Here is a 21001-nt window from a genome sequence, read left to right on the forward strand (position 1 = left end):
TTCAGCAGGAGTGTCTTGCGTTTGCAAAAAAAAAAAAAAGCTTGGACGTGTTTACTGACTTTTCTTTTTGTTTTGACTTTTATAGGGTGCTATCTATGGCATGGCCCAAGCCATCCCCGACAGGAATATGATTTCAGAGATTGCTGGTTCTTACTTGGACTCCCTGTACAGCACGGAAATGCCTCCTTCGTCTGAAGCACATGTGAATGGGTCTCCAGGCCACCATTGATTCTGTGTGCCTTGTCCGCTGATGGATGGTATTCTAAAGAATTCCAGGGAAAGGGAATGTTGGTCTTCCTGCAGATCATATGGCAGCTTGTTCTTGTCCCATCTCTCTTTCTGATAAGCATCGGCTCTGCTCACCATTTTGTTTATGTGAGTTTTCAGAGTTAAGTGGTTTCCCTCCCCACTTTCTTTCTAATACTAACTCCTTGTGGTTCTTCACACTTGCTCACTGCTGCTACTACTAGTCTTCAACAGAACAGCTATATTTATGGCCACTACGACTCCATTCTACACCCCTCATTCTCAGGTGTTCAAAATCTATACATTCCTTTCCTTCCTCCTGCTTGGCTACTTTGTTTGTTTGTGCTGAATGATGAGCCATGGGAAAAGAACTGAAAGTGTTGGAAGAGGAGAAAGGAGAAGCTCGTTTGTCTGTTTTTTCCAAATCACCAGGTGTGGGATTTGCTCTGAAAGGGAGATACGAGGTACTTAACTCTGTTCGTTTCCCCCATGGTACAATCTTGTTGCTTTCCTCTTTTTCTGGATTTTTTTACAGCCCACAGCCCTATTGAGTCGTGGCGTATCTGTGGAACAGCTTCAAGGGCAACACACTTATTCAGTTATCTGAATGTTTTGCTCCAGCTTAAAATAATGCACTCTCAGCAGTGTTAGAAAGCGATTCCTAGGTGCCAGAATTGGATTCTGAGAAGTCCAGAGCTCTGCTCTCCTTCCTGCAACTGGTTGTGAGCTTTTATAAAAGTGGAGAGCACTAACATCAACTTTTTGTTTTGTTTTAAATGTAATCTTACAATAGCGGACTCCGTTTGGCTTTGTTTGTGCTGCGTTGACTGTAAGGCACATTTCTAAAAAGAGCACTCACAGGTTTGCCTTAATGTTGATAGCATTCCCCCTGGGAAACCCAGGAAGGGAGCAGAATACCGTCAGTCAACAGGTGATCAACTCTTTTGTGGTACTACACTGAAAACAACCTCAGTGGTGAATCAGCCTCAGGTATAATGAAAACATTCCTCTCCCCGTTCCTATTTATAGGTAGAACAGGACTTCACAACTGTGTTTTGGGCTACCTGCTGACTAGGAGGAGTGGTCTTCACTTGTATTCTGATTGTATACAGTTTGCTTTTAGAAAACAGCTATAATTCCTGCGCAAAGCTGAGAAAAGCAGGCACCAGTAGCTTCTTCCAAGGCTTGAAGTGAGGCTGAAAGCAGAGTTTTCAGTTGGGACTTGAGCCATTTTGATACAGCACTAAGTACTTCACTGGGTCAGTCTCATGAAATATTTAATTACCTCCTACTTGGTAGCAGTGCTTCCTTTGAAGGAAGCACAAATGTGAATTTACAGAATTGTAGATTTGTGAAGCACATTGTTTTCCGCCATGATGACAGAATCCTTTTTGTGGCTTGATTTGTTCAGCGGGATATGTTCCCTTTTGACTATTGTGAATTCTGGAAATTTTGGCTTAGCCCTCCATAGCCATCTTTCTGATTTAGTTTTAAATCTAGCCAGTCCAGCCAGAATGCTTTGCATACAACTTGGACTTGTACAGAACTCATGATAACTTACTACTGTGTGCTGTTCACCAAGTTGACAGTTCTGCATTGTTTAAGAAAGGGAAACATTTGACCATCACATCCTTGTGCATAATTCACCTAGAAACGTGTTTCAAGTAGTTCTGATTATGTTTTAGAGTGGAATGAAACTCTTGTCAGTTTCTGCAAGAAATGAGTTGGGTTTTGCAGTCCAATCAGGAAGTCGAAGATGTGTTTGCATACCACTTTTTTAAAAAATCCTGTAGGGTACTGTCTCGGTACTATTTTATTTTGAACGCATAATCCATGTTTACTTTATCATGCATCATGTATACAATTCCAGGTTTAAAATAAAAAAAATTCTAGGGCAGAAAAAAATAGTTGTTTTTTAATATTGTTGGGATGACTTATCGTGCCCTGGTAGAGGAAATGCCTGGTTTGAGTTCAGTCTGCTCATTGGTGTTCTAGAATATGTCCTTCAGCAAAAAGAAGGTAAGACTCGGGTAATGGGACAGATGTTAAGTTTATTGTAAACTGCTTAAGTCACAAGCCAGGTTGACTGTAACTAACTGTATGGCAGGTAGGGCTGGGTGATACCTGGTTTTATTACCAGCTAAAAACATTGCAAAAGACCGATATATCACGATGTCTGAAATAAAGGATAGAGCTATGTAGAGGCACTGGCTGGCTTCACAGTTGTCCCCACAGTGTGATTTTTGCATAGCACAAACATACACCATGATTCACGATATATTGGCAGGTCAAAATTTATGAAACTGATCACGATATGGACTTCAAACCAGTTTTGGATGGTATCTCGCCTACCTCAAAGGTAGCTTTTTACTGTGCTGGTATAATACTGCTTGAACAGACTACGGAGTAGCAACACTGAATTCTGAGAGGCAATAAACATGCCACGAGAGAGCTTTGACAAAAAAACAAAATAATGCAATGGCATGGATTTTTAAAATGGCAGGGTACCATCATGTAGTGGGCTAATACTAAGGCTCTGTCATCAACTGGATAAAAATAATTATTTGAATCAACATCTCACTCTTCTCCCTTGGCATTGCCTTGGCCAACAGAAGACTGTAGATGGCAAGGATGGCTGATTCTAAGCCAGCGTGTTTGCCACTTGCTCTATGAAGCTGGCCAAGTTGATATCCCGCTCCGATAAGCCTCCACACTCATGGGTGCTCAAGGTTATGTGAACCTACAAATACAAAAAACGAAAACAAAAATGTAGTCATCATGCTGAATGGGAATACAGGAAGCACACATCAAGTTTGCAAGCACCATAGAGCAGTAGGGCACATTTTAAAAGTTCAGTACTGCAGTATGAAGTACCGCTTACTCTCAGCCCCAGAGAGTACACCAGCACAACTTAAGGCTTAATCCAGAACTTTCCATGTTGGTGACACGCTTTTTAGACATGCATCATTTCACAACACTGTATAATTCAGTTTTGCATCATTTCGTGACACAGTAGTTCAGTTTTTACTAGCGAACTAGCCCCTTTCCGGCCCCGAGAGGAGTGTGGGGAGCATTGGCGCAACACACCTACACACTGTGGCCAACACAGTGTTTGGAAAGCTCTGGCTTCATCTATGCCACATGCATTAGAAGGATCCACTTTGGATCTAGGGGAATTCTAAAGAGCTCTATTGCTTCTTAACTGCTGGCGAAACATTGATTTTAAAGTGGAAAAAAGAAATACTGATGCTTGGCCAAGGGACACAATCCTCCTTTTATGCAACCTAAGAGGAAGACTATGAATTACGCTATAGGCATAAATAGCAAAGCCCTGGTGGTTCCTTCCCCTTCTTTTGCATTGGAAAAGGAAGAGTTGTTTACCCAGGCAGAGGACTGTAGTTCAGTAGTAAAGAATCTGCCTTGTTTGCAGCATAAGTCCCCGGCATTTGCAGCTGGGGCTGGGAAGACCCCATGCCTGATACCTAGACAGCTGCTGCCAGTCAAGGGTAGACTCTACTGAGCTAAGTTGCACCCATCTTCTGGCTCTGTCTAAGGCAGCTTCCTGGATTTCTAACTGCCCCCTGTCATGCCGCTGCAGAATACCATACCTTTGAAAGGAAGAGGACAGGCCCAAGTTGGCTGGCAGGGGTAAAATGTAGCTGGTAGGTGACATTTTGGAGGGAGGGTTAACACCCCTCCCCTTCTAGGCTCCTCAATGGTACATGCTAAGGGGGGGGAGGGAAACACAATGGGAATTGGGGAAATGGAAAGCACCGTTTGGTTATCTTGATCTTAAGCCAGTAGCAATTAATCACATGCAGCTCAATCCTACTCATGTCTACTCAAAAAGTTAGCCTCGTTGAGCTCAGCGGGGCTTATTCCCAGGTGAATGGTGTAAATTATAAGATTGCAGCCGCAGACCGCTTTGTCTAAGCTTGGACAGCCAACTGTTCTCTCTTACCTTGTTGTAGACATTGAACCATTCCGGGTGGTGGTCCAGTTTTTCTGCCTGCAGAGCTACTCTGGTCATAAATCCAAAGGCCTGCTCACGAAATGCAAAGGGCAAGTTAGGAAAGCACACACATGGAAGTTCGCACATGATGAACTTCATAAATATCCACCAATACTCATTTCTCTCTGCACAAGCTTGCCATTGACTCTTACAGAGTTTAAAAGAATGGACAGTCATTGACAGCACAGTACTGTACAGAATGTAATAATTTGGTAGAGAAGGATTTACCATGGGGAGGCTTAAACTGGATTTAAGTTAAGCTATTGCCCTGAGGGGGGGGGACGCGGGTGGCGCTGTGGTCTAAACCACTGAGCCTAGGGCTTGCCGATCAGAAAGTCGGTGGTTCGAATCCCCGCGACGGGGTGAGCTTCCATTGCTCGGTCCCTGCTCCTGCCAACCTAGCAGTTCAAAAGCACGTCAAAGTGCAAGTAAATAAATAGGTACCGCTCTGGCAGGAAGGTAAACGGTGTTTCCGTGCACTGCTCTGGTCCGCCAGAAGCGGCTTAGTCATGCTGGCCACATGACCTGGAAGCTGTACGCTGGTTCCCTCGGCCAGTAAAGTGAGATGAGCGCCGCAACCCCAGAGTCGGTCACGACTGGACCTAATGGTCAGGGGTCCCTTTACCTTTATTGCCCTGAGGGACAGCTCAGTCAGTAGAGCATGAGACTTAATTTCAGGATCATGGGTTCAAGCCCCATGTTGGGTGCAAGACTCCTGCAGGGGGTTGGACCAGATGATGCTCGTGGTCCCTTCCAACTCTTCTATGATTCAAAGTTCTGAATTGGCATAAACAATATCCTGCTGCCTGGAGGAAGAGTTAAGACGGGGTGCAATCTAGCACCAGTCAAGTCAATGGTAGTTCTTTTCTTTCCCCTGAAAGCGTTAGGGACTGCACCCATGATGCTGTTCCATCAAATAAATACACTTAAGTGCAAATAAATGTTAAGACTAATACGGCACTAACACACACAACTGTTTAAAAAATTCAAATAGCAGCAGCTTGCGTGTGTGATGTAGCTAGATCTATATATCGGGATCACAGCTGATTCTCTGCCGCATTCCTGAGAAAAATGCCAAATGGCTATTTGCACTCGGAGGAAAATCCCCTTTTGCTGGGAATGTGTGTGTGTGTTCCTAATGAGAATATAGGTTTATAGGGTTAAATTTGCCTTCCACATCCTCTACAATTCTGTTTGCATCAGATGAGATGGTGGCAGAGAAGACAATAACTATTTGCATTTTATTTTTAAAATCCTGCATGTTAAGGGCAAACACATATTTGGTCTCCAGGGTTCTATAAACACAGTAAAAAAGGAAGTTATAACACACAAAAAACCTACATTCAGAGATAGTGCTAGGTTAAGATCTCTGAGGTTTGAGCAGCAGCAGCAGCAGCAGCAGCAGCTCCTATGCCTAGGGATACACTTCTGCCATTCTGCAGGGGACCCTGAAGCACTCCAATGGGAAGCAGTGGCAAGCCCTGACCTTTGACCCTGGCAAGCTCCATCTGGATGATACAGCTGAACTCACACAACACAGCTGTTTGCCTTGGTCACAGAATGCTGATGGGTTGGCCATCTCTTCCTCCCTCTCTCCATGGAGGTGTCATGCTGCAGCTGCACCCTTAGCCAAGTCCTACATCAGGGGTCAGCAAACTTTTTGAGCAGGGGGCCGGTCCACTGTCCGTCAGACCTTGTCGGGGGGCTGGGCCATAATTTGGAAAAAATAATAGTGAACGAATTCCTATGCCCCACAAATAACCCAGAGATGCATTTTAAATAAAAGCACACATTCTATTCATGTACAAACACGCCGATTCCCAGATCGTCTGCAGGCTGGATTGAGAAGGCTATTGGGCCGGATCCAGCCCCCGAGCCTTTATTTGCCTACCCATGTCCTACAACAAATAGAGGGCTGCGATGGGGCAGGGAGCGGGTTGAAGCTCCCAATGCTACCTGCTTGAGCTTCCCTGGAATAAAATGCAGACAAAAGAACTATGATGCGGGGATATTATTATTTTTTCTACCCGATTGAAGTCCTTGAAGTGGAACTCCTTGTAAATGGCATCTCTGCCCTCCACCTCATTCCATCCAACAGCTCTGAGATTGGGCAGCAGTTGTTCTCTCTCTTCGCCGCTTAGTCTGTGGGCTTTTCCCGCCTAGGAAAGACAGCAAGAGAGAGAGAGAAAGTGGAACTGTCACAAGAGCTTTAAGATCACCATCAGAACTTCATAATGCAAGCTTCATTTGGAATGCACACTCTCAACTGGGGTGGAGAGCAGGACAATTGGTCTTGGAAGAAGAGACAAACTAGTGCACACATCAGCGAACGACAAACCAAAACATCTGAACTCTCCATTTCGAAAAAGTAATTCGGACTGAAAGCTCAGATGGTGGTTTGTTCCATGCATGCGAGTAGACTTGCAGCTGAGCAACAGGTTAGCAACCAAGGAACGTCCATCGGAGCAGGTCAGGTGTGGGAAGGGATTTGTCCACAAGCCTTTTGATAGGGTAAGGCAGGCATGGCCAAACTTGGCCCTCCAGATGTTTTGGGACTACAATTCCCATCATCCCTGACCACTGATCCTGTTAGCTAGGGATGATGGGAGTTGTAGTCCTAAAACATCTGGAGGGCCAAGTGTGGCCATGCCTGGGGTAAGGTGTTCATACTTCGCTTGTTTCAGAGTTATTCTGGATCAATTGAACCATCTGGGTGAGAACCTCTGACAAGATGTTTGCCCCACTTTTAACTACCACTCACAGCGTTTGGGTCTTGCTACATTTTTTCCCTTTCTTTGTGGGAAACCCCACAAAAAAATTGTAATATGCCATTAGGAACAGCCCAGTATATATGTTACCTACAGCAGAGGTGAGGAATGGAGCTCTCTAGGTGTTGTTGGACAAAGCTCCCATCACCCCTGGCCAATGGCCATGCTCTCTAGAACTTACAGGAGTTGAAGTCCAGGTGTTTGAACCCATCCTTTGGCCAACAGGCTAAATTGCAAGCCCTTCCGTATCCCCTACTCACTGGGCTCTATCTTGGCAGCTACACTACACCAGCTACACTAAGCTATACACCTAGGGCTTATGAACAAGAGCACCACCGATTCGAAGACACAACGGTACACACTGCTTGGCAACTTTACCTGGAATCTGGAGAAAAGAGCAACACTAGCAATAGAATCCTGCTTTTAGACATTTTCACTGTCAACAAGTTGCTATCAATTTGGTTTTTTTGCGTCATGCAGTTGGTGTCTATGATTAGACGCTCTCCTAAACTGCACCACAACGCACACCTGCAACATCACATCACGTGCACAGTGCATTTTCTGTCTTTGGGAAAGCTTTTCTTAAAGCATGCGGCTATTATTCTCTGGGAAATAGGAAGCACCCATGTTTATATGAAGAGAGAAGAAGAAGAGTTTGGATTTGATATCCCACTAATTTATCACTACCCTGAGGAGTCTCAAAGTGGCTAACAATCTCCTTTCCCTTCCTCTCCCACAACAAACACTCTGTGAGGTGAGTGAGGCTGAGAGACTTCAAAGAAGTGTGACTGGCCCAAGGTCACCCAGCAGCTGCATGTGGAGGAGCGGGGAATCAAACCCAGTTCACCAGATTACAAGTCAACCGCTCTTAACCACTACACCACGTTGGCTCCTAGTGAAGTGGGTCGGGCAGAGAGAAACAGTGCTTCACATTAACCAGCCTGTTTGTGGTTAATGGTTAAAAGCTATTGCATTACTTTGTTCTGCTGTTTAAACTCGCCTGGATATTGGGAGGGACAGAGAGTGGAAAATCAGGAACAGTCAGTACTGTTGTCCATAGCACAGTAACTTATTGGAAACAGCCTAATGCAATGAACCCCTCCCCAGTCTGCAGCAGATTTTGTTTGAACCAGAATTTGGATAATAAATCGAACCACTTTGGGTAATATTTTGTATAACTGCTATTACTGCTGAGGTGGAGGGAAGGTGGAGAAAAACCACACCATTATTATGCAAGAACAAGCTTCCCAATCCATGGCGATCCAAGGATAGGCTGGCTTATGTAAGGCAGTGTCGTCAGCAGGAGGCACAACCAGCCTTTGCCAAGCCATGGCCTTGCAAGGTCTTTGATAATGTCATGAGACTGTGTGTCCCAAAACAGCCCACTGCCCACTAATTGTATCATACTTGCTGCTTGCCAGCTATTCCCATCATGTGCTGATTGCTGGTGGGACTATAGATCCACAAGGCACCTACTCAAAAGTATTCTCCATTTTTTTATGTTTTATTTTTGCAGAAGAGGAGGGATGCTAGCTAGGGAACTTTTATTTTTTGCTAATTCATCTTTATTAGTTTTTTTACAACAGAAATGCTTTCTTAACATGAAATCACAATGAAAAATTTCAGTTTTCTTATTGATAAACATGTAATTCTAAATCATAATAAAGAAAAAAAGATATATTCTTATTCATTTGATTCATTGATATTCTAATTACCTCTGACTTCCCTGCCCTTCTCACTTGGGTATTTTAAAGTTCGTGGTTTAGTGCGTATCATAATAAAGCTAGGTTGTTGGTAACAAACTTTTTCATTACTTTTTAATGTTTCACATTACAAGAGTTAATCTAAACTAGTCAAATTTTTTAGTGCTCTGCAATGGTCTATCAGGTATTGTTTAAATATATTCCAATCTTCACTATTATTTTTTTGTTCCGCTTGATCCCTTATCTGCCCTGTCAGTTTGTCCATCTCAGCATATTCCATCCGTTTAATCAGCCAATCTTTTTTTGATGGTATGGTCTCATTTTTCCAATTCTGTGCAATCAAAACTCTCGCTGCTGTGGTGGCATACATGAATAGTTTCTTTAAGTCTCTTGGAATCTCCCTCCCGATAATCCTTAAAAGAAATGCCTCAGGTTTTTTGGGAAATGAAATTTTGAACATCTTTCTCAACTCATTATAAATTAAATCCCAAAATTCCCTCATTCTTTTACAGGTCCTCCAAACGTCGTGCCTCCTGCTGACGGCACTGCCTTACATAAGCCAAACATTGATCCCACCACCTCCTTGCATTTCGGTCTGAATTATTTTTTGTACATTATTGCTAATTTACTCGGTTTTATGTACCAACAGTAGAAGATCTTCATATAGTTTTCCTTAATAGTGTAACATGCTGTGAACTTAACTTCTTCCCTCCACAGTTTTTGCCAATCTGAGAGTTGTAGGTTATGACCTGGATCTCTCGCCCACTTTACCATGACGGATTTTACCTCCTCATCTTTAACTGACCATTCTAATAAAATTTTATACATTTTGGAACATTTAACAAGGCTGTAGAAGCCTTGTCAACCTGTTTCCTTATGTAAAGCCTTTTCTGTGTCCAGGCTCACTACAGTGGTACCTTGGGTTACATACGCTTCAGGTTACACACTCCGCTAACGCAGAAATAGTACCTCGGGTTAAGAACTTTGCTTTAGGATGAGAACAGAAATCGTGCTCTGGCAGCACGGTGGCAGCAGGAGGCCCCATTAGCTAAAGTGGTGCTTCAGGTTAAGAACAGTTTCAGGTTAAGTACAGACCTCTGGAATGAATTAAGTACTTAACCTGAGGTACCACTGTATTTGCCATCTGTCCACTTTTTTGTGTCCCCCCCCCATGCATTGATGGGCTCCGTTCTAGAACGGGGGCTAGCAGAGCACCAAAGGGGGGGGGGCTGGTGCCTAGGACAGGCAGAGCCAACACATTCTAGCTGGACCACATCCTCATCTCTGCAGAGTTCTCCAACAGCAAGACGGAGGCTGAGGAAGCCGGCAGGCAATTTCATCCCTGCAAGTAGGAAGGCAGTTATGGGGGGGGGGGGGCTGGCAGTGCCCCACTTGCCCTAAAGGACCAGTCTTCATGAGCGGACAGCACTATGCTGGTGGGTTGTGTTTTTCAACAACTAAAACACAGCAAAGGATTTGTTTTTGCCAAGCACCCAAGGCTGAATGAGTACAAGTTAAACTTGCGTAAGTTGTGGGCTTACTGTACATTGTTTTATAGCACAACCACAACTTTGCATCACCATGCAATACGTAAGTACTTAAGATAAGTTACTGAATATCAAATATTTGTGTAATTAGCCTGCCTTTCCAGTTAGGGCAATTTGCTTGGACTAGACGCTACTGTGGTTTCTTAAAAGGACAACAAAGAAGCTTTTGTGGATAGCTCAGTTGGTTAGAGCGTGGTTCTGATGACATCAAGGTCACAGGTTTGAACCCCATATTGGCCAGCTGCATATTCTTGAATTGCAGGGGGCTGAATCAGATGAACCTCAGGGTCCCTTCCAACTTTGCAATTCTATGAAAACAGTATTCATATTAGATCAGGGAAGCACCACTAAGGCGATGCCTGGTAGGTTCCTGCTTTGACCATCTTACAAACCAGCTGAAGATGTGGATTGTTTAAGACTCTGGTGACATATAAACACACAAACATACATGTATATGAGGTTCTTGAGGCTTCTGTCATGTATGAGCTAACTCACACTGCTAGTATGTAGAGCAGGCTTCCTCAAACTCGGCCCTCCAGATGTTTTTGGCCTACAACTCCCATGATCCCTAGCTAGCAGGACCAGTGGTCAGGGATGATGGGAACTGTTGTCTCAAAACATCTGGAGGGCCTAGTTTGAGGAAGAGAAACCTTCACAAGGCTGGAATCCCCAAAAGGAGGGGGACTTTCCTTTGATCCTCCAGATGTTGTTTTATTCCCCTTAGCTCCCACCAAGATGACCAGTGCTTAGGTATGGCTGGAGATCCACTTCAGCAACCATTAGAGAGCCACCCTACTGTAAAACGACAAGCTCACGGAGGGCTAAGAACAGCCTCCCCCCAACCTGGCACCCTCCAGATATTTTGGACTACCAACTCCTGCCAGCCCCAACCAGTCAGGTATGATGGGAGTTTCCAGTCCAACAGTATCTGGAGGGTCGCAGGACCCTCACCCCTATACCCCGCAGGGAATATTCAGGGAGTCACTCAAAAGGGGTTTCTTCCCATTTTCATCTCAGCCAATTGTTTTGCTGAAGTGCAGCTGCACTGAGTAAACACTGCTCGGTGCAATAAAGCTCCAAGCCTTTGCCCTTTGAGTGAGATCAGTAGATAAGCTGGTACAAGGTATCTTAGCAACAATAAAGGAGAAGGGACAGGAGGAAGGGAGGCTGTCAGAGCCCACTGCTTTTTGCTCTTCTAATAACCGGCTGCTAGAAGGGAGGAGGCAACTGACCAGAGAAAAGGAAAACAGGGGTTCACCTCTACCATGTGAATGGATGTTTCAAGAGCTCGCATTCAGTTTTAAGATGGATGTTGGTGCTGTCAAGGCAGCCAGCACACACTGGTGCGGTTCTTCCACTTTATCCTTGAAGTGGCTAGTTCTCCAGCAATTAATGGAAGGTTAAAAACAAATCCGGATAAGGCAACTGCAAAAAGCAGGCTCTCCACTCCTGAAAGGGTTAAGTCTCTGGGAGTGGGATTGTGCCACAACTCTTGCAAATCCCGGGCCATGACAAAAAAACAAGATAAGGTAGTGATGACTAAGCAAGGATAAATCAATTCTTTTCAGTCCTATTGGAAAACCCCCACTTCTTTCCATGGGGGGAAAAGAGGGATTGAACCACCCTTTTATAGGTTAAACAAATCAACACTTTAATTATGCAACCTTGCCATACAATGCAAGGATGGGATTTTAAAGTGACACTCCTTGATTTCATCTATTCATTTTGAAGACGACATTCTCTTCCTGGCACACTTAATTTGGCATGCTTTGCCCCACTTTCAGATGCTGCCCAGAAATGGAGAGAGATTACATCCATCAAGGATGCATATAGAAGTCATATAGACAAGCCTAGAGAAGGCCTCACCTGCTAAGGCAGGGATGAAGAACCTACAGCATCTTGTTGGACCCCATCTCCCATCATCCTTGATCACTGGCCATGTTGACTGGGGCTGATGGGAGCTGGAGTTCAGCAAATTCCCCATCCCTGTGCAGGGTCTGTGATGTTGTGCTGCTGTAAAAAATGGCAGGCATTCAGCATGAAGACATTCAGAAGACACAAATGATGGGTGGAGAACAGTGTCCTTCAACCTTAAGTCTGCAGATGCTGGTGGGACACCTCTTCCCATTATCCCTAGCCAGTTTGGCCAACAGTTAGGAACGGAGAGAGCAGGTGAGGTCCAGAATATCTGGACAGCACGCATTTGTGGTAAGTCAGAACAAGGTATCCACTAGCAATCCCATTGCTGCTTGTAATTAGGTCCTAAAGTAAACAGCTTCCAATTCATTTGGCAATTGTCTATTTATAAAGGTCACAAAGGGTTGGATCCAAACTGCATGAGTTGCATTTAGGTCCCACTGCTGTCAGTAGAGCTTACGTTAGTCATGACTCACTCAAGCCCCGTTGATAGCAGTGGGACCTCAATACAACTGGTCCCAACCTATCATGTTTTACTTTAGTTTGCAGGCTTATGAGTAAACTTGTTACTAGGATTCTTCATCCCTGGTGTTGACAGCCACTACCTTTAACCATTTCCTTACCCAATGAGTATCATGCCTCTTGTCATCTTGCTTCCCCTATCTAATGCTTCTGATCATGAGTCCTAGGCTGTGGGTGTGCATGTTTAATGCCTCCCAGATCCGATGTGCTTTCCCCCCTTTCTTCCCAACATAGGAAACAAAAAACACTTTCCACATGCTTTCCACAAACCATTAAAGTCCACATGCTTCTCATTACAGCAGACTGCCGAAAGCATTTAAGGGGGAACGTCACACCAACAAATGTAATTTTCTAACTTCCTGGACCCAGTTATAAACAACAGATGCATGAAAAGCTAATTCAGGCATATAACAGAAGTTACTTTGTCTACTTACGTGGAACTTAAAAAGGTATAGCAACTCCCTTTCTGGCTTCAGCTGGGGATGGCAAAAGTTGCAAAATGTATTACCCAAAAGGCAGTGGCAACAACATCCTCCACTCCCCCAAAACTCACACATGAAACATTGACTGTGTATGCACCATCCATTTAAAGCACACATCCCCCCAAGAATCCTGGGAACTCATTTAAAGATACAGGGAATTGAAGCTCTATAAGGGGCAAACAACAGTTCCCAGAGTCCTTTTTTGGGAGGGTGTGTGTGCTTTAAACCAGATGTTCCTAAACTTGGGTACCTAGATTATTATTTTTTAACTACAACTCCCATCATCCCAACTAGCTAGCAAGACCAGTGGTCAGGGTTGATGGGAGTTAGAGTTCCACAACATCTGGGGACCCAAAGCTGGGAAAGGCTGATTTCAATGCCTCTTTCACCTCTCTGCTTCAGTCCCTCCCCAAAACAGGAGCAGCAATCTCAAGGCTGAAGGCTCTTAAAGCAACATTTAAACCTAGCCAGGGACAAAATTAGGCGTTATTTCACCCGGGCATTTGTGCGCGCACATACACAGATGCTGGGAACCTCAATGGTGTCCCTCTGGAGGCTTCACCTGGGGGGGGGGGCGGAACCTGGCTAGCTCCTCCTCACCCGCTAGCTAAAAACAGAAAATGCCAGACGCTCTCTCCTTCCCTCCCCCCACTGTCCACCCCCTTGCTCCGCTGGGTTCAAAGGTGCCACGGTTCTTATAGGACGCCAAACCACCTTATTTTATGACTGTCCGTGTGCCTAACAAGAGTACAACTGTCGTAGCCGTAGAAATACTACAGCTTTCAAAGAGATCCGTTGAAATGCAAAAGAGGGTGGCACCTTAAGACATTGGGATTCTCCCCATCTTCGAGTCTTGAGCCTAAGCACACACACAAGAAACCCTTCCTCCCGCCCCACCCCTCCTTTAAAGAAGGGCAGGGCGTTTAACTTGGCTTATGCATTCTCGTCCACCTATTTCACCTGAGCGGCTCCACCTCCCTCAGTGCCTCCGCCGCTTTTGCACCGGGAGGGATCTCTTAAGCTAGCTTTGCAAGCCACCGTGCAAAGAACCTGCAACAAGAAAGCACCTTCTCTAACTTACCATGCTTGCAGCCGGTTAACTAGCAGCCGGGTTGTGCAAGCAACAGGAGGGCGGGCGGGCGCTCATAGCACCGCCCGGGCGCTTCGCAGACGTCCTGCTCTCGGCCTTGCGTTGGCGGAAGAGGGCGGGGCCTCTGTCCGCAGGCTGCTCACTAGGAGCGCGAGTAGCTTTTTCAATGATTAACCAGTGACGTATCAGCGGAGGTGGAATCTCGAGGCGCGCTAGGTTCCGAAGCGGCCCTTTGATCCTGAATGGAACAAGGGTTCGCGCGAGGGGGCGGGGCGGGCCAGATTAAGGGTGAGCGAAGTGGGGGAGGGGATACTCCGCCACCGCAAGAGGATGCTGTGTGATTTGCCAGAGATTCTCTAGCGGTGATTCCTGCATTGCCAGGCGGGTTGGGCTAGATGACCGCGTGGGTCGCTTCGGACTCTACAATTCCATGATTCTAAGATGGGCAGAAATCTCTCTGTGGGACAAGAAGTTACAGTTAGAACTGGATATGGAACAACTGATTGGTTCAAAATTGGGAAAGGAGTAAGACAAGGCTGTATATTGTCTCCCTGCTTATTTAACTTATATGGAGAATTTATCATGCGAAAGGCTGGGCTGGATGAATCCCAAACCGGAATTAAGATCGCCGGAAGAAATATCAACAACCTCAGATATGCAGATGACACAACATTGATGGCAGAAAGTGAGGAGGAATTAAAGAACCTTTTAATGAGGGTGAAAGAGGAGAGCGCAAAATATGGTCTGAAGCTCAACGTCAACATGATCTTAATCATGGCCACTGGTCCCATCACCTCCTGGCAAATAGAAGGGGAAGAAATGGAGGCAGTGAGAGATTTTACTTTCTTGGGCTCCATGATCACTGCAGATGGTGACAGCAGTCACGAAATTAAAAGACGCCTGCTTCTTGGGAGAAAAGCAATGACAAACCTAGACAGCATTTTAAAAAGCAGAGACATCACCTTGCCAACAAAGGTCCGTATAGTTAAAGCCATGGTTTTCCCAGTAGTGATGTATGGAAGTGAGAGCTGGACCATAAAGAAGGCTGATCACCGAAGAATTGATGTTTTTGAATTATGGTGCTGGAGGAAACTCTTGAGAGTCCCATGGACTGCAAGAAGATCAAACCTCTCCATTCTTAAGGAAATCAGCCCTGGAAGGACAGATCCTGAAGCTGAGGCTCCAATATTTTGGCCACCTCATGAGAAGAGAAGACTCCCTGGAAAAGACCCTGAGGTTGGGAAAGATGGAGGGCACAAGGAGAAGGGGACGACAGAGGACGAGATGGTTGGACAGTGTCTTTGAAGCTACCAGCATGAGCCTGACCAAACTGCGGGAGGCAGTGGAAGACAGGAGTGCCTGGCATGCTCTGGTCCATGGGGTCACGAAGAGTCGGACACGACTAAACGACTAAACAACAACAACAAGATGGGCAGCAACTGCTGATGGGAAGCAGAGCTTTGCTCCCATTCCAAGGTTCCATTGCATTCAAATGCACATAGAAATGAAATCCCAGATAAGTGGGGTCAGGATTGCAGCCCTGCTTACAATCCATTAAAACAGGATGTGGAGATCTGAAAAAATGACATAGGACAACAAATACCATTTTATTTGTGGTTTGGACTGATGACCTGATTGTGCTCAGCTTGGAGAACAGAACAGAAAAGGTCTGCAGGGTACCAAAAATATTGAGTCAGTGGTAGAGACAGCCTTGAATGAATGAAACGGTTGCAGCACAGAGTGCCAGTGAGATGTTACCAGAAGGGTCTGGATACCGAGATGCCTGCCTGTGGCTGCCTCAAGAGGCAGAAGTAATAAGGAAACCTATCAGATGGGTTGTTTTTAGAAAGAAGAAAGGGACGGGAAGGGAGGACTTAGCAGCAGGGAGAACAGAAATGAGAACAGTATGCCAGTGTGACCACCTCATCAAAAAAAGATGATGAAATTTGCATCAATTTTGCCTGTATCAACATATATCTATCAATAACGACCTATGAAGAGCCTGCTGGATCAGACCAGGTCATGTATCCATAGCAGTGGCCAGAGGAGGAATGGCCTCTGGGAGGATGGCAGAGAGAAGAAACTCCATGATGCGTGCATCTGCAGCAGAACGCCTTCATCTGCCGCAGCTGCAACAAAACATGTGGCTCCTGAATCTGTCTCTACGGCCACAGCAGGCGCTGTAACTCTCCAACGGTTTGACTTCACTTCCAAAGGCGTACTCCTCCATTGGCTCCCGAGACAGATGGATGCCATGAATATACACCTCTATGGACTAGTATGTCCTGGTGAATTTGTCCTTCTAGAACCGCCAGAGGGGGTTCCTCACATCCTGGTAGCTCACATAAGTTGCCAGTGCTTCTTAATTATCCTCTGTATGCTCCTAGATAAAGTAGAAAATTCAAAAGGGCAGGTGAGCTGGTCTGACCTTTGCCTGTCTCTTACCTAAAGGAGAGTTCCTCTGAGTAGTACCTCTTATGCTGGGTGGTGGGCATAATAAACAACATTCTCTGGGTAGCCCCTAGATCATAGAGTTGGAAGGGACCCATCTAGGGTCATCTAGTCCGACCCCCTGCAATGCATGAATCTGAGCTAAAGCATCCACAGGTGGCCATTAGCTTTTTTTTGCTGCTGCATCACACACATGTTGACTCATATTAAGCTTGTGGTCCACCAAGACCCCTAGGTCCTTTTCACATGTACATCTAGTAAACCAGGGGTTTCCCCATCCTATATTTGTGCATCTGGTTCTTCCTGCCTAAGTGCAGAACCTTACATTTGTCCCTATTGAAATTCATTTTGCTAGCTTGCACCCAGTTCTCCAATCTGTTAAGGTCATTTTAAATTCTGATTCTGTCTTCTGCGACATTAACTACCCCTCCCACTTTGGTGTCCTCTGCAGATTTGATGAGCATCCCCTCAATTCCTTCATCCAAGGATAAAGATGTTAAACAACAACGGGCCCAGGACAGAACCCTGCAACACCCCACTTGTCACTTTGTTCCAGGATGACAAGGAACCATTAATGAATACTCTTTGGGTTTGGTCAGTTAACCAGCTACAAATCCACCTAACAGTTACCCCATTTAACCTACATTTTACCAGCTTCCTCGCGAGAATATCATGGGGGACTTTGTCAAAAGCCTTACATCAAGATACACTGTGTCCACAGCATTTTCATGATCTACCAAGTTTGTAATTCTATCAAAAAAGAAATCAGATTGGTCTGGCACAACTTATTTTTCAGAAACCCATGCTGGGTCTTAGTAAACACAGCATCCTTTTCTAAATGCTCACAGTCTGACTGTTGAATTATCTGTTTAAGGACCTTATCTGGTATCGATGTCAAGATCACCTGTTGGTAGTTACCTGGGTCTTCCTGTCTCCCTTTTTTGAAGATAGGGACAACATTTGCCTGCCTCCTAGACTGCAGTTGATTCACTGTGGTTTGTTAAGGATGCTGTGAGATGCTAGAAGACCCTGTACCCCTCATGGAGCTCCAATTCCCAGAGTGGTTTAACAGGCAATCCCTCATCCCAGGGAACTCTGGGAATTGTAACTCTGGAGGGAAAAGTTTGCAAGAGTGCAGCTCTTACGATAATAAAGAAAATGCTTGTGTGACTCATATAAGTCGATTCATCACAAGCCTGAAAGATTTTGGAATGGCTGTCAGAACGCTAAGATCAGGAGTCAGAAGGGGCACAACTGCAATATTTGACCCGACTCCCAGCACGTCCCACACTCCCTGATATTTAAGAGCAAGTCTAGCAATTGTCTTCTTCTGGTGAGATTCACTTGTTTATATGAGTCTTTTGGGATCCATAACTCTGAGTCTCTGGCATCACTTCTGGGGGTCTTACTTGGCTGCTGTTGTTGCAGTGATTGTCCATGTTTGATTTCCGTTTCTTCTGACCACTAAAAGCGACGCCTCTGTGAACTAGCACACTGCATATATCTTGGTTCATTAGAACGGTGTTTGGGGGTTTTTTTGGTCAGAGCAATCATTCCAGGAGTAATGCTGATCCGAGGAAAGCACTTCATTATATTGCCGGATAACTTTTCAATAATATATGGTTCCCTTCAGCTGCCATTTGTCAGCAGTTTGCTAAAATAGATCTTTCACAAATCAAAATTAAATTTGAAAGAAATATGATGGCAGGGACGTGTGTATGCGTGAATCTGGCAATGGAAATAGGCACATAGGCTATAGAGTTAATAAAAGATTTACTGGACGACTTGTACCATTCTCAAGAGATTAACATTGCCTTGCCACACACTGCTGGAGCACCATTTGGCAAATCTATTGGTTGCATCAGACCTAACTTACTTAAGAACTGTGATAATTGCTTGCTTTACGCAAGCTATGGAACAGACTGTGCTTTACAAATCTCCATAATGAGAGTTGATTGCTGCCTGCAGAGGTACCATGGCACAAGTGTCTTCCAGCTGATCTGAATATGTCCAACCTGCCACACAAAAGCAATAGGCAGGGATGGGGAGCCTGTGGCCTTCCAGATGTTAATTAGACTACAACTCCCATAATGCCTGACCATTGACCAGACTGGCAGCAGCTGATGGGAGCTGGAGTCCCACAAAATCTGGAGGGCCACAGGTTTCCCGTCTTTGCAGTAGGGAATTTAGAGATTCTGCCAGAGAAAGGACAGACAGGGGCCCTTGTGGGAGTGATTGCGAAGCTGGAACATTGGCTCCAAAAGTTCCAGCGTTTGCAGCAAGGATTAAGGGCAATTATATTATGTTTCCAAAATTCCAACTGCCTGTTTGCCTCCACCTGTACTTGGCCGGATCTGCTTTAGTCATGCAAAGGTCTTTCCTCCCAACAACTCTGCCAGATTAAGCTTGTCCTAGGAACACAGGAAGCTGCCTTGCACAGACCACTGGCTTATCTAGCACAGCGTTGTCGACACGACTGGCAGCTCGTCAGGGTTTCAGACGGGACATCCCTGGAGATGCCAGGGATTGAACCTGAGACCTCAGATACTCTGCCACTTCCAAATGGTCTGACCCCTTTAGCAGTCCCCTTTTACTATCAGAATCATAGGACTGGGGAGGGGAAGCATTGAAAGATCATACAACCGTCCCGCTCCCACCAGATTTCATTACAGTATTGTTATAAGTTTGGCAGAGGGTGAAAAACGGCCTGTATGCAGAGACTCCTCTAATCCCTGCATCCAGCAAAGGTTAAAATTTAACCAAGGCTTCTCATTCTTGGAATAGCCAGGCTAGCAAGGGGAATAGCCAGGAAGCAAGGGGAAGAAGGGAAGGGTTTTCCGTGGGAGACGACAAATGTGTGGGGCCGCTTGCTCAACTCGCAAGTAGCGAGGGGGACAAAAGTCAGCATTGAGAACTGAGAGCTTGGACAGTGATAAGTAAAGCAGCAAGCTGGAGAGAGAGAGAGTCAGAGCAAAGTTTGATTTCCACTTGAATCCCAGGCTGTAGCTATGGGAGAAACGAGATGCTTTTTGGGTGTTCATGCTGTGCAGGGGTGCCAACAGGAACTAAAATATTGGGGGGGGGAGTAAGCCCCGCCCTGCATAATCAATCACATAATGTGGTGCACACACACCATTTGAATGGCAATGACCATCAACTTTTTTGGGGGCGGGGCTGGCCCCCTCAAATATTTTATTGGGGGGGGGGCGAAGACCCCTTGGCCCCTAGGAGTTGGCTCCTGTGATGCCGCGAACCCCTGCATCGGATGCTCAGGTTGTATATTTGTGCAAATAAACCATATATCATAAAGACTCCACGGTCTTCGCTGTGCCTCATTCCTGAAGGAAATGGATACCTTGGATAAGCTCCTGGAACCCCTGTCATCTCAAAGCGCTTGGAGATTGGGGTGGAATGCAACAGTATGATTAGCCATTTTTACAATGGAGGGAAAAGGTTGCACTTTAGATATCCCTTTGAGTTCCATTAGTAAGGAGTGGTTGGTTGGTTGGGAGGTAGGGAGGCATTGGCAAAAGGCGTGCTTGCTTAATTATAAGAAAGGCAATTAAAGTGACTTCGTGATTTCAAAGACTGGCATGTACGTGTGTGCATATGCATAATTCCGTGGGAGGACATTTTGAATAATCAGGCTAAGAATAGCTGTTTCAAAGCCAGCAGGATTAAGTTATAGCTTGGGTGGCAAAGGTTCCTGCCTCCCCCCCCCCCAACTCACCTACCAGAGCTGCCTCTCTCTACTCTGCCGGGCTCTGCTGGCATCACTGCAATCCCTGCTGCAGCAGGTTCTTCCAGCTCCGTCAGTATTTATAACATTGCCGCTGTCTCTCACACACAAAAGGTTTAATTAAAAGCCTTGTTTAGTGTTTTGGGTTTAGTGGATTTGTGGCAACCTTTACACTGACTAAAGAGCCAGATAAACAGGGATGAATTATTAACAAGTATTAATTATCCCCCGCGCAAGGCTTGGCCTTGTCGTGTTGCCTTGCCAAAGTCATTGAGGAGGACTCATTTACTCATTCGCTTGAGAGGGAGGAGGAAAATGGACTGGGGGGGGGGGAGCAGGTGCACGGCCAGTTGGCTGTCAGGGCAAGTGAAAGCCTGCCCCCAATGCAATGGGCAGAACAACTCTCACTGGGTCATGTGTTGCAGTTAGGGGTGGAAGAAAAATTCGATTCAGTTTGCATTCAAAGGCTGCGAACCTCCCCGATTCACACTTTCTGAAACAATACGAGAACAGAAACGCGGCAG

General features: G+C 45.5%; 2 protein-coding genes across 5 annotated transcripts in view; one reads left to right on the forward strand and one right to left on the reverse strand.

Moving 5' to 3' along the window:
- The window catches only part of SGPL1 (sphingosine-1-phosphate lyase 1), a 34662-nt gene extending 32194 nt beyond the window's left edge, over positions 1 to 2468 (forward strand). The window contains exon 14 of the mRNA XM_028729554.2: positions 86 to 2468. Within this exon, the coding sequence (XP_028585387.2) occupies positions 86 to 229 (144 nt within the window). The 3' untranslated portion in view covers positions 230 to 2468. The remainder of the gene's footprint in view (positions 1 to 85) is intronic.
- Positions 2278 to 14434, reverse strand: PCBD1 (pterin-4 alpha-carbinolamine dehydratase 1). 4 transcript variants are annotated; one of them, XM_028729550.2, is made up of 5 exons: positions 14279 to 14408; positions 13150 to 13191; positions 6286 to 6417; positions 4208 to 4288; positions 2278 to 2986 (listed from the first exon to the last, which is right to left on the reverse strand). In XM_028729550.2, exons 1-5 carry the CDS (start codon positions 14279 to 14281, stop codon positions 2888 to 2890), a joined length of 357 nt encoding a protein of 118 aa, XP_028585383.1. In that variant the 5' UTR covers positions 14282 to 14408; the 3' UTR covers positions 2278 to 2887. The 4 variants fall into 4 exon arrangements, with proteins under 4 accessions (XP_028585383.1, XP_028585384.1, XP_077786642.1 ...); XM_028729551.2 differs by lacking the exon at positions 13150 to 13191 and having other exon boundaries at positions 14279 to 14434; XM_077930516.1 differs by lacking the exon at positions 14279 to 14408 and having other exon boundaries at positions 13150 to 13287.
- Positions 14435 to 21001: the final 6567 nt, after the last annotated feature.

This window comes from Podarcis muralis, chromosome 6, assembly GCF_964188315.1.
Source record: "Podarcis muralis chromosome 6, rPodMur119.hap1.1, whole genome shotgun sequence".
In the NCBI taxonomy this organism is placed as follows: domain Eukaryota; kingdom Metazoa; phylum Chordata; class Lepidosauria; order Squamata; family Lacertidae; genus Podarcis; species Podarcis muralis.